The following is a 13,340-nucleotide window of genomic DNA, read 5'->3' as shown; positions in this document are numbered from 1 at the left end:
CTGCACTTATTTCCTGCCATTGAACGTATCACAAATACATGACTCCAACCACATGACTTTGCTCAGCCAATCGGATGGCATGTAGGTCATACTAAGCCTGTCCCGGCTTCCTCCCGTCAGATGTGTGGAGGCAAGCCAGGTGACAGAGCTGTTGCAGGTGTGTATTGGCAAACATTTGCTTTTCCCGTTTTAATGCATTTTTTAACACCAACTAACTTATGCAACTTAGATGCTGATTACTGTGAGCCAGAACCATAGTGTTGTTGTGCACTGAACAGAATGGAATTGGTGAGTTTGAACTTTTAATTGACTGTTTGTATTGCTACCAGCTGACGTTAATTGGCTGCTGCCGGTCCAAACAATTTGATTTTGATTTGACCGATATTTGTTGAATAAAAAATGTTGTGAAGCTACATAGTATGCATTTATATAGCAGTTGAAATGTTTCAGTTAAATCCTTATTGGTTAAGTATAATATATTTAACCAATATATTGTTTGTTTATTTATAAATTGTGTACACAGGAACAAGAACAACTTAATGTATTTAGCTTAATTGGCTGACATTTTTGTATTATTCTTGTGCTTTCTTATTGGCCTTGTTTATTTAATGCAGGCCAGGTGAACCTTTTTTGGGGTATGAAAAAGGATGGCGAGCCAATGAATGGCTAGGAGCAGGACTCATTCTGCAATTGAAGCTTCCACTGGTTGGGTAGGAAGCTATCAAAGACGACGCTCTGTCCCCGTTTTCCAAATACACTGATTTCCGCAATCATACACACCATTCCCCCTCATTTATGGACAATAGCGCTTGGACATCTCTCATGGACATTCAGATAAAACTCATGGACTTCAGTGTGGATCAGTGGATTTGATGTTAACATGTGTTCTTTATGGGGAACTGTTTTTTGAGAATCTGTATTGCTTGGTATAAGCCAGAAGGATTTGCTTAGTTGTCTTTGTGCACCCCCACTGGGTTTTTGATTAATTGAATAGCTGCAGCAGGAGTGATTATTTAAGTTTTCTTTTTCTTTTCTTGTTATTTTTCTTTGGGGTTTGGTTAAATACATGGTACCTGCAAAAGCATTTGTGTTGTGTGTATTTATTAATTACTGCCCATCAGCTCCAGTAGCATTTCTAAATATTCTGATTAATAATAACCATAATATTTCACTCAATACCTAGCCTGTATTAATTCATTAGCGCTTCATCAGTGTTACATGGTGATATTCCTAAAACTTTTCCACACAGAGGCAGAGTCATTCTCTGAGATCTGCTGCTGCATCTTCTCAGAGTGCTGATGTTTATCAATGTGAACCTGTACTTGGCCTCTCTGTAGCAGCACTGAAGTACCAGGGCACCCATACGCGGCGCCATCTTGGTTGAAATAAAAACTTTTGCAGAAACAAGTTTCTGTGATATATTAAAATAATATGATCATTTAGCCTAATATACAGAGAGATTTGGAGAGAGCAAAAAAAAGGAGAGAAAGTCAGAAAAGAATGAGCCAGCACACGAGAGCTAGTAGACTATGATAAAAATAACATTTTATGAAAATTCTGACATTGTGATACAAAATCACATCTCTCAATAGAGGCTTATCAAAGTACATACCCATTTTATGTATACACTCTGCAGTCAGAGATAATAGTACAGTGATTCTGACAGCTTTTTCTTCTTCTCTTTAGGGCTCAGCATGGAGGATCTAACTAATGCCGTTAAAAGTGCACTGAAGAAAAATGATGCTGCTGCAGCTGTGAAATTGATTAAAGAGTTTTTAAAAGACCAAAATAATATTCCACTAAAGATCGCCATCACAGGAAAATCTGGTGCTGGTAAATCCACCTTTGTTAATGCCTTCAGAGAGATGTCCGATGATGACGAGGGAGCTGCTCCTACTGGTGTTACACAAACAACCTTACAGTGTACAGCGTACCCCCATCCAAACTATCCCAATGTCACTTTATGGGATCTTCCTGGGATCGGCACCACCAAGTTTCCAGCTGATGAGTACCTGGAGCTTGTTGGATTTGAGAAGTTTGACCTCTTCATCATCATCTCAGACACTCGCTTCAGAGAAAATGAGGTGAAACTCGCAAAGGAGATTCAGAAGATGAAGAAAAAGTTCTACTTTGTTCGATCAAAGATTAACAACGATATACAAGCTGAGAGAAGAAAGAGAGACTTCAATGAAGGGAGGACTCTTAAAAAGAACAGAGAAAAATGTGTTCAAGGTGAGTTCCTCTTTTATTAAGATAAAATATACTTTTCCCAAATGTTTTTAATTATTTATTTATATTATGAAAAGTGTGGTTGTTTTAGATTAAATATCATTTATCACACAGATCTTGGAGAACTAGGCATCCCATTTCCACAGGTCTTCCTTGTGTCCAGCTTTGAGCGCAGTCTTTACGACTTCCCTTTCTTACGTGAGATGTTCAAGAGAGATCTTCATGCACACAAGAGAGATGCTCTGCTGTTTGCCTTGTCTGATATCAACCAGAAGATCATCAACGAGAAGAAAGAAACTTTTCAGTCTAAAATAAAATACTACTCTACTCTGTCTGGAGCTGTAGCAGGAGTTCCACTCCCTGGGCTTTCTGCTGCTGTTGATATAGGCTTGATCATTAAGGTTGTCAAAGAATATGTAGCTGGGTTTGGTCTTGATAAGCCATCTCTGGAGAAACTTGCTTCCAGCTCAGGTGTTCCATACACTGATCTGTTTGCTGTTATCAAGTCACCACTGGCTAAAGGAGAAATAAATAAAGAGCTCATCCTGAAGATTTTGACCCAGCTAGCATGCACAGCTGCATTACTAGCAGCAGAGGAAGGATTCAGATGGATTCCAGTAATTGGAATTTTAGCATCAATCGGTCTCTCTTTTGCATTTACCAACAAAGCTCTGAATCATTTCCTCGACACTCTTGCTGAGGATGCTGAGACGGTCTTTAAAAGGGCTCTGAATTTGGATTAGTAACTAAATTACAAAGTGATTTAGTATCAAATTTGAAGTGGCAATGTACAAAATAATAATAATCTTCCAAGTCAACTGAACAAATCTTTCTATATAAATAAATCAGTAATGCAAACCATAATCTAGATGTTTGAGGAATAGCTGTAAATGGCAGGTCTCATTTCATTTGATCACAGCAGCTCACTTCTCGCAGCAACACTCAAACGTTCCTCTTTGTATCAATACAGGATCAAATGGGATCTATTCAGATATAAACTGTGTAATTGTTAATATTAGCACTACATTGAGATGGGACTGATTGTTTTACAATATTTTAATTTAATAGGTTCCACTATTATAAATTATTAGAGTACTTGATGTATCTACACATATGAACTGTAATATTTACCATCACTGTCTGTTATTAATAAAAAATTTTGTACATTTAAATAATATACATTAGTGTGAGAAATAGGTGCAGTGATTTCTGCAATGTACAAAAATACATGGAAACACAGTATATGAGGTAAAAACAGAGTTTGTACATTTTTCACAAGCTTGAAAGTTAATATTTGCTATGAGCACCTTTATTCTCCAGCACAGTCTGAACTCTGTAAGGGAAGCTTTCTGTAATTTCTTTAAGCAGTCTTCAGTAATAAATCTGGCTTGTTGAAGGACATTAAAAGCTCTTCTTTGGATCTTTCTGATTTTCTCTCACACTGTCAGGCTCTGGGGAGGTCGAACCTGTTATGGGTGGCGGTCACCAAAAGGAAAAAAGGAGTCAAGCACAGACACCACTTGGAGGCACAGGCAGTAAATGCAACAATGTACCAAATTTACAGCAAGTGCTATTAAACAAGATGACGATAAATAAAGACAATGCAAAGCGTGATTCCGCTAACACAGAGTAATGATCTAAACCAAAAACAAAGTGTTGAGCATAAAGCATAATTTGGCACAGACTAGAAAACCTAATAATCAGTACAAACTACCCAACTAGTTTTACTCACAAAGAACAGAATATTATCGTAACTGAGCTCATCATAGTTTCATATTGCAAACACTACATAGCGATCTTATCCTTTAACATTACACAACTCAGCACAAACTTTCTTATGATATAAAGAAACTACTTGCTCAGCATCCTAACACAGAACTAAGTTATATTTCATTCAACCATACAACAACAATAATGTGCAGTAAATCATTTAGAGGCAGTGAGGGAATCCATGAGGGAGCCTTGGGGCTGTCGTGGTCACAGGTAGGGAACCCGACACTGGGTACTATCTAGAGCAGAAACCCTGGGAACGGGGAGAAAGGAGGTGGGGAGGGAGCATGAAATTGTAGAGTCACTGAAATGAGGAAAACCGTGTTAAACGTCAGTTGACGGACACCAGTCCAAAAGTTGTGCTGCGTTTGCAAAAAAACATCTTGCTTCTGCAAGCAGAGGCAAAGCATAGAGGATGCTCAGGATGAGCTGTAATGGACAGCCAGCGAGCAATCCGTGAGCCGCAGTTTGTTGGGCAGAGGGGCAGGCAGGTGAGTGTGACCAAAAGAGCATTGAGTAATCCAGCGACAATCCACTGTTCGAGAACGGCGACGTAGCTCCTTGTCATCCAATGACAATACTGTGAGCAAAAGATACAGCATTAATACAACCATAACCAACACAATCTGATCAGTCTGTGACGGCCTTCACTAGCGAGAATTCGCTGACGATCTGGCGAGGAATGATTGTGTGCACTGGCCTTAAATCTCTGCCGCTCAATTACTCGCATGTGCCGCCGGTCTAGGGAAATGAGAGACCTCCGCCCCGGTAAGAAGATGCCAGGGACACCGATCCCACAGACTCACCCAGACCATGACAGAACCATTACTGATATTTTTACACTATTTTTCTATCCAGGTACTTTTAATGCATTGGCATTGTGTTTAGGGTCATTGTCATGCTGATAAATGAAGCTGTGGAGGTAAACACAGACGACAGGGGAGCTCTCAATTAACACTCCTGAATACAACTGAATACTTTTCACCCTGACACACCAACAACACCTCCTGTAAACTGGGTGTGAGCGGAGCCCTCCAGTGGTCCACCCCCCCGAACACCCAGTAGGGTCATCCCCTAGTCCAGAACCTTTGCTTTAATTAAAAGTCCAGAACAGCTTAACCGGGAAGGTTGAAAACTGGCTGAGGGGAACAGAGCCTGAGGACCAGGCTGGCATGGTTATTAAAGTTAACTCAGAAAGATCAGAGAGAAAGAGTCTAAAATATCAGCAGTTATCAAATTTGGGATTTTTTTTCAGTAATGGTTACATTTTATTTGTAAAGAAGTTCATTAAGTCATTACTAGTCAACATTAAATCAGGAGTGGGGAACTCCAAGTACCAGGTACCAAGGCTCGGTGTGCTGCAGGTTTTAGAGCTCACCCTGGGTCAGCACACCTGAATCAAATGATTAGTTCATTAGCAGGCCTCTGGAGAACTTTAAGACATGTTGAGGAGGTCATTTAGCCATTTAAATCAGCTGTGTTGGATCAAGGAACACATCTAAAACCTTCGGGACCTGAGGCCTGGAGTTCCCCCACCTCTGTGTTAAAGGGATGTTTTGTCAGCCTGGTTACAGAGCTGAAGAGAAACCTGGGGTTGTCCTTTCATTTTCATTTATTTATTTCAAACTTGGTACAACAATTCAAACAAACCAACCACACTTTCTATCAAAGAGCACTACAACCATGTGTGAAAAGGAGCAGGAAGAAGAAAATATTCTTATTAAACCCCGCCCCCTATCTACAATCCAATTTATATTACAAGTGGGCTCCAAAAATCAGGGAACAAACTAACATTAACATTTATCTCTGGTCCTAACCCAAACAGCAAATTTACAATCAGAATATACCACTCCACATAGTAACAAGGAGAAAAATAAAATTAAAATAAATAAAACAAAAAATCATAATGGATCCTTTTTCAATGAACTCCAATTTCATTCGCATTCTTCATATTGAGTTATCGTTTTAAGCATGTAACACTTTTTAAAACAATGTAAACTTATACAATTCTTTAAATTATAATGAAGAGAGTTCCAAAGTCGTATACCCCTAACCGTTGTACTCATTAATCTTTGTGTTGTCCTAGCTAACTGATGCTTAAAATAAAATTTCCTTCTGCTGTCTTCTCCCCCCGAACACATTAAAAATACTCTTTGTAACTTAAAGGGCAAAATATTATTTTTAGCCTTAAACATAATTAATAGTGTCCGTAGTTTCACTAAATCTCCTAATTTTAATAATTTCGATTTTATAAATAATTTATTTGTATGTTCTCTATATTTAACATTATGAATCATTCGTATCACTTTCTTCTGTAATAAGTTTAGAGGTTTTATAGTATTCTCATATGTATTCCCCCAAACTTCCGCACAGTAACTAAAGTATGAGAAAAACAATGAGAAATATAAAATGCGCATTGTTTTATAATCTAATAAATCTCTTACATTTCCCAAAATATAAATGTTTTTAACCATCTTCTTTCTAATATACTCAATATGAGATTTCCACGTCAAATTTTAACTCAGTAACCAGTAGGTGGCAGACAGTCACTCTGACAAATAAGTGACTGGCAAGTAATCCCTTATAAAAGTAACACAGGTCAGTTATGGTACCAGAAGCCGTCAGTAACACAGAACTGCTGTTTTGCTGTGTTTCAGAGCAATAAACCTCAGTGTGCACCTGGATGAACCTCGTCCTCCTTCAGTGTGTAACAGTGACAGTAAAACTAAGGCACAGCAGTGAATGTTTGGAGTGGGGGCTCGATGAACAGAGGGAGAGGTTGGTTAATGGAGGTATGGAGAAGCTGCAATTGGGGACGGTGAAACAGATTGATTCCTCTTCTAGTCTTAAATACTGCCTGCAGATTGGCCTGGATCTCCCACAGGTGAGTATAACAGGTGTAGTGACGAAGGCTCTGCCCAGAGGCGGGAGCACAGGGACACCATGGAAAAATCCAGATAACTCAGCCGGCCCATGACCACTTCTCATTTGAGACTGTTTTTAACAGCAGATCCTTAAACTTAGTTACAGCACTTTCAGAAAGACACCTACTGTGATGAGTCCTCATGTGTAATCCATTATTCTAAATGTAAAGGCTACCGTAACTGATTTTTAACATCTGGATGTTAAAATCATCTACAATTAATATTTTTATCAGAACTGAGCACTAAATGAGATAAAAGTATGACAATCAGAAACTCTAAGGCCCAGATGGACGATCAATAACAACAAATAAAACTGTTTTTTTTTAAGTTTTCTGGATTTCAAGTGAATTAAAACTACGTCTACATTTTTGGGTGATTGATGAGTGTAAGAATGCTGCCACTCCTCAGCCTCTGCTTCGGGGAATCTGACAGTCAGGTGACTCATTAAACTCGCATACTCATCCTGCTGTAACCAGGTGTGTGTGTGTGTGTGTGTGTGTGTGTGTGTGTGTGTGTGTGTGTGTGTGTGTGTGTGTGTGTGTGTAACCTCCGCCCAAACTCAGGTACAATCAGTCTAACTTAAAAAACCACAAAACGAACATTCTTTGGTTTTGACTCATCGCCCATCACAGCAGCAAACACAGTGATCTTATTGGCTGAGCTCTGCTGTAGGCGGTGCTCGTGGATTTTAAGTATTAGACTCTAATTGTCCAAATAGTGTCTGTGGTTCACTTCATTAACCATGATGTTTGCTGCTCTTGCAGGTGCAGCTCTGTTATCAACACACAGCCCTCCTCTCTGTTTCCAACAACACCTGCAGTTAAAAAAAGAGTAAAAACAAACTGGTTGGTTCAGTTTGCAGCATTTTCATTGGTCGCTCTCTGTGGATCTGCCCTCACCTGTTCTGCACCTCTATAACAACCAGGTGAGAAAAAACTGAAGCACCGATCGCTGTTGTTGCTGATCCAGCTGTGTGTGTGTCAACAGTACGAAGAATCCAGTGAGTACCTGCTGTTAGCTTAAACTTAGTTAAGTGACAGGTTTGCTGTCCTATCAGAACAAGAATGAGAATAAGCACAAATTATTTTTTCAAGTCAAGGAAAAGGGAAAGTTTCAGGTTTATAGAAAGATATTATTTGTAAATTAATGTTAATGTTGGATGTAAAAATACTCAACAAACCCCAGGAAGAGCCTTTGGTGGCCTCAGTGTTTACTTACTGCCCACATGTGCTGTGTCCGTGTGTCGTCAGTAACATTACTGATAATCAATAGTATATGTCTGCATTCCAAAATAAGTCTTTATGTTTTTCTTTCTGTCAGGATGAGCATGGAGGATCCAGATGATTCGTGCCCAGAAGAAATTCCTGGAGTTAAAGAAGCCCTGAAGAACAACGACACGGCCGGAGCAGCAAAAAGGATTAAAGAATATTTAGAAAAGCAAACCAATGTCTCGTTAAATATCGCCATCACAGGAGAAAGTGGTGCAGGTAAATCCACCTTTATTAATGCCTTCAGAGGCATCGGTGACGAAGATGACGGAGCCGCTCCTACTGATTTTGCAGAATCCTCAAAGGATCCTATACCATACTTCCATCCAGACTATCCCAATGTTTCCTTATGGGATCTTCCTGGAATTGGCACCCCGAAGTATCCAGCTGACAAATACCTGAGGTCTGTTCCATTTAAGAAGTATGACTTCTACATCATCATCTCAGCTGATCACCTCACAGAAAACGATGTGAAACTCGCTAAGGAGATTCAGAGGATGATGAAAAAGTTCTACTTTGTTCATTCAAAGACAGACAATGACATAAATGTTGGGAAAAAGAAAGACTTCACTGCAGAGGGGACTCTGTCAAAAATCAGAAAAAACTGTGTTGAAGGTGAGTTTTTCTTTTGTTAAGTAAACAATTTACTATCCCAAAGTTAGGAATTATTTATTTAGATTGTGAAAACTGTGGTTGTGTTATGTTTCTTTTATTACTCAGGTCTTCAGAAACAAGGCATCGAGTCTCCACAGGTCTTCCTGGTGTCCAGCTTTGAGCCCCGCCTGTACGACTTCCCTCTGTTACGTAAGACCCTAGAGAGAGAACTTGATGTGCAGAGAGATGCTCTGCTGCTGGACACGGCCAAAATCAACCAGGAGATCATCAGGAAAAAGAAAGAAGCATTTCAGTCCAAAATAAAATACTACTCTACTCTGTCTGCAGGTGTAGCAGGTGTTCCACTTCCTGGACTTTCTACTGCTGTTGATATAAGCATGATGGCTATAGTTGTCAGAGTATGTAGCTGAGTTTGGTCTTGATAAGCCATCTCTGGAGAGTCTTGCTGCCACCACAGGTGTGTCATACACTGATCTGTAGTCTGTCATTACATCAGAACTGGTTAAAGCTCACCAGGCTCCGCCAGGGCTGCCCTTTGTCTCCGGTTCTGTTCATAATTTTTATGGACAGGATTTCTAGGCGCAGCCAAGTGGCGGAGGGCTTTCGCTTTGGTGGCCTCAGAATCTCATCTCTGATTTTTGCGGATGATGTGGTTCTGTTGGCTTCATCGGGTGAGGGCCTCCAGCTCGCACTGGAACGGTTCGCAGCCGAGTGTGAAGCAGCGGGAATGAGGATCAGCACCTCCAAATCTGAGGCCATGGTTCTCAGCCGGAAAAGGGTGGAGTGCCCACTCCGGGTCGGGGATGAGTTCCTGCCCCAAGTGGAGGAGTTCAAGTATCTTGGGGTCTTGTTCGCGAGTGATGGGAGAAGGGAGCCGGAGATCGACAGACGGATTGGGGCTGCAGCTGCAGTAATGCAGACGCTGCACCGGTCCGTCGTGGTGAAGAGGGAGCTGAGTGTAAAAGCGAAGCTCTCAATTTACCGGTTGATCTACGTCCCTACCCTCACCTATGGCCACGAGCTGTGGGTAGTGACCGAAAGAACGAGATCGCGGATACAAGCGGCAGAAATGAGCTTCCTCCGAAGGGTGGCTGGCCTCTCCCTTAGAGATAGGGTGAGAAGTTCGGCCATCCGGGAGGGGCTCAGAGTAGAGCAGCTGCTGCTCCACATTGAAAGGAGCCAGCTGAGGTGGTTCGGGCATCTGACAAGGATGCCCCCTGGGCACCTCCTGGGTGAGGTGTTCCAGGCATGTCCCACTGGGAGGAGGTCCCGGGGCAGACCCAGGACACGCTGGAGAGATTATATCTCTCGGCTGGCCTGGGAACGCCTTGGTGTTCCCCCGGATAAGCTGGAGGAGGTGGCTGGGGAGAGGGAGGTCTGGGCCTCTTTGCTTAGGCTGCTGCCCCCGCGACCCGGCCTCGGATAAAGCGGATGAAGATGGATGGATGGATGGATGGATGGTTAAAGCTCAAGTAACTGCTGATCTCATCATGAAATTGTTGCTCTCACTTGCAAGCACAGCTGCATTAATGGCAGCAGAGGAAGCAACCAGATGGGTTCCAGTAGTTGGACTTGTAGCATCAATGGGCCTCTCTTTCTCCACAACTTCCAAAGCTCTGAATTATTTCCTCAGTGAGCTTGCTGAAGATGCCCAGAGAGTGCTTGAAAAGGCCCTGGGTGGGATGACCAATTAATAGCATTTAAGTTCAGTGTAAACCCAGACGACAGCAGCTGCACGCTCCACAGAGGCCCAGGGTTACTATTAATGTGAGAAATGTAATGTTGTCCTTTGAGATTTTAACATAAGGATCATCGCAGGGATCAAGCTGGACTCATGATCTTCACCAGCAACTTTCTTACAGGGAAATCGTCAGACCTCCACTGTAGGCCCGCCCCAAAAGATTTGGCTTTGTTATTTTAATCCATTGATTAATGAGGGGTCACTGAAGTGCCATCTTTTTAAAAAGTTGGTCTTACTGTCCTTACAGATGTGGCAAGTGACAGAGAAAACATGCTACTGTTTGCCCATATTTAATAATCAGCTCTGCACAGGAGCTGAAGCAGAGTCCAGCCTCTTGCTCTTATATTACTCATAATAAAACTACAGTAACAATAGTTAGCACTGAGCAGTCCTGTGCTTTTCTCTTGATTTCTTTAGTCAGGGTAAATTCATTTACCTGTGGGGATTAGCTAAACGAACTTTACAAAACGAATTTCCCCAATATCCGAGTGCTCAGGACCGATGTGACTGCAGCTGCCAGTCAAATCTGTTATCATGAAGTTGCACCCGAATTTAATAGCATTATGGTAGTGTTAGATTATAATATTATTTTATGCCATGTTAGACCCCTAATTAAAGATTGTGAATTATTATGTAGTTTTAGTTTGCATTATTCTCCTGAATTACAAGAAGGTGATAACTATTGCATTTGTTAAACTGATTTGCATTACATTAGACTGCTGATTTATTGTGAATGAATGATATTGTTTTATGATGCATTATACTGCTGAGTTATAAGAAATACTGTTCGCAGAAAGTCATCGCCTTATTTGTCTGATTAGAAGAGAACAGAACATGCTGGAGTTTTCTGCCCCATCTCAGCAGGAGCAGATAAACAGGGAGCCAAGGTCGTAGCTTAGGCGCCGTGTGAGAGAAAGCATGTGAATGTTTAGGCTTTTATGATAAGGTGGGGGCACCAGAGGCTATAAGAGTTTGATTAATGCTCCACCATTTTGAGATCTGAGGCTGTCTGCATACAGTGTCCATCTCCCACGCGTGTGACTATTAAAATCATCGTCTGACTCAACCCGGCCGGACCAGTGTTGTTATTGTGGTTTTTCCTCTTGTCTCCATCCCCAATTTTGAACTCGTAACAGCAGTAATTAGAAACAAACTTATGAGAAAGGAGACCCACTGAACACAAATCCACACGATAACAACTACTGGAAATGAAAGAAAGAATCTTAGGAGAAAAATTATCTGAGGAGAATAAAGTTATTTTAGTCTGACCCCTGCGTGAAGCCATTTATAATAATTATAAATTATAATTATTATAATTCTCTGATCTGCTGCTCACCACAAACAAGCACACACAGATATTTTGGACTTGAGTTTTACAGCTTTTCCTACTGATAAAAACGTCCCTTATGGCCCTTCATACTACACACAGTAATTCATCTAAAAACAATGAAATGACAAAGTTTGTTTTTTCTTTCTGCTATAGAATTTATTTAATTTTTTACAGACTCCAAAAAAGTTAAGTAAGAAATACTGGATAGTGTGGGCAGTGAGCTAGCAGAACATTTTCTGTCATTCCATTTCTTACAGTTTCAGTCCAGAGAGTCGTGCTGACAGATTTCTTTTTCCTCATCCTGTAGAAAAACAGTTCGGTCTGTGACTTCTTCACACTGACAGAACGTTTCACTGGTCCGGCCAACTTAAGGTCAAAGTGGACCGTATTTGGCCTGTAATGTAAAAAAAAGTTTGAGACCCCTAATTTAGACAATATATAATGTAGAAGAACTACAGAAATGATGTGATGCTGTTTTTGTAGTTCTTTGTTGACATCAGCACTTTGGGCTGAATCAGCTGAAATGATGAGACTGGAGTTATTATTTTGTAGCTTTCAGCATAATAACCTCTTTTGATACAGACTGTATGGGGTAAGGTAACATGTAGAAGTGCGTAGCACAGAAACTAGATTGTGATGAGTGGTCACTGCTGTTTCAGTGAGGAACTGCAACACAAATGATATATGTATGATTTATAACTTTTATCTCCATCATTGTTGATAACACTTTATTGGTACACATTTATTTTCTATGAGTTTGTCTTAAAACATTCAGATGCTCCATGTCTTTCATGGTGAATAATAAATATTCAGCAGAACGTACAGGAGAGGACTTGATGCACAGACTGGATCGATCATGCAGCTGATGAGGCTGTCATCAGGACATCAGCAGCACATTGCTGACTAAGAAGAATATTGATAGATGCATATGAAGTAAAATAAAAAGTCAGATTTAGAAAAAACCCTCACTGCTCAAAATAATAAAGTCACATTATGTTGGCCTGAAGTCTGAAGTGAGAGGAGCAAAATATCCTGGTCAAAAATGACTCCAAGGTTCCTCACAGTGTTACTGGAGGCCAAGGTAATGCCATCCAGAGTAAGAATCTGCTTAGATACCATATTTCTAAGATTTTCAGGGCTGAGTACAATAACCTCAGTTTGATCTGAATTAAGAAGCAGAAAGTTAGCGGCCATCCAGGTCTTTATGTCTTTAAGACATTCCTGCAGTTTAACTCATTGGTGTGTGTTATCTGGCTTCATGGACAGATAGAGCTGGGTGTCATCTGCATAGCAGTGTAAATGTATGCTATGTCTTCTAATGATGCTGCCTAAGGGAAGCATGTATATTGTAAACAGAATTGGTCCTAGCACTGAACCCTGTGGAACTCCAAAATTAACCTCAGTGTGTGAAGAGGACTCTCCATTTAGATGTACAAACTTATGGAATCAGAACAATGCCACCT

At 40.7% G+C, this 13,340-nt stretch overlaps 2 protein-coding genes across 4 annotated transcripts in view; both read left to right on the top strand.

Annotated features, from left to right (window-relative positions):
- Positions 1 to 3,228, top strand: part of LOC112431270 (interferon-inducible GTPase 5) — a 64,950-nt gene extending 61,722 nt beyond the window's left edge. Inside the window, exons 1-5 of one of the 3 annotated variants that reach the window (XM_076877531.1) lie at positions 127 to 157; positions 230 to 288; positions 615 to 710; positions 1,687 to 2,232; positions 2,344 to 3,228. In XM_076877531.1, coding sequence (XP_076733646.1) covers positions 1,695 to 2,232; positions 2,344 to 2,972 — 1,167 coding nt within the window. In that variant the 5' untranslated portion in view covers positions 127 to 157; positions 230 to 288; positions 615 to 710; positions 1,687 to 1,694 and the 3' untranslated portion in view covers positions 2,973 to 3,228. Of the gene's footprint in view, positions 1 to 126; positions 158 to 229; positions 289 to 614; positions 711 to 1,686; positions 2,233 to 2,343 lie in introns of those variants that run through there. The other 2 variants (XM_076877532.1, XM_024799824.2) reach the window with 2 other exon arrangements.
- Positions 3,229 to 7,835: 4,607 nt separating this feature from the next.
- Positions 7,836 to 11,613, top strand: LOC112431267 (interferon-inducible GTPase 5). The gene is made up of 3 exons (XM_024799818.2): positions 7,836 to 7,923; positions 8,244 to 8,806; positions 8,912 to 11,613. Exons 2-3 carry the CDS (start codon positions 8,245 to 8,247, stop codon positions 9,214 to 9,216), a joined length of 867 nt encoding a protein of 288 aa, XP_024655586.2. The 5' UTR covers positions 7,836 to 7,923; position 8,244; the 3' UTR covers positions 9,217 to 11,613.
- The last annotated feature ends 1,727 nt before the right edge of the window (positions 11,614 to 13,340 follow it).

The sequence above is a fragment of the Maylandia zebra genome, linkage group LG19 (genome assembly GCF_041146795.1).
Source record: "Maylandia zebra isolate NMK-2024a linkage group LG19, Mzebra_GT3a, whole genome shotgun sequence".
NCBI lineage: Eukaryota > Metazoa > Chordata > Actinopteri > Cichliformes > Cichlidae > Maylandia > Maylandia zebra.
This window is presented reverse-complemented; position numbering and strand designations above follow the sequence as displayed.

What these genes read in the sequence shown, in the direction of transcription:
- LOC112431267 (XM_024799818.2), top strand. Translation starts at nt 8,245, where the DNA reads ATGAGCATGGAGGATCCAGATGATTCGTGCCCAGAAGAAATTCCTGGA. An exon ending in CAGAAAAAACTGTGTTGAAG is followed by an intron (nt 8,807 to 8,911) that starts GTGAGTTTTTCT and finishes TTTATTACTCAG; the next exon opens with GTCTTCAGAAACAAGGCATC.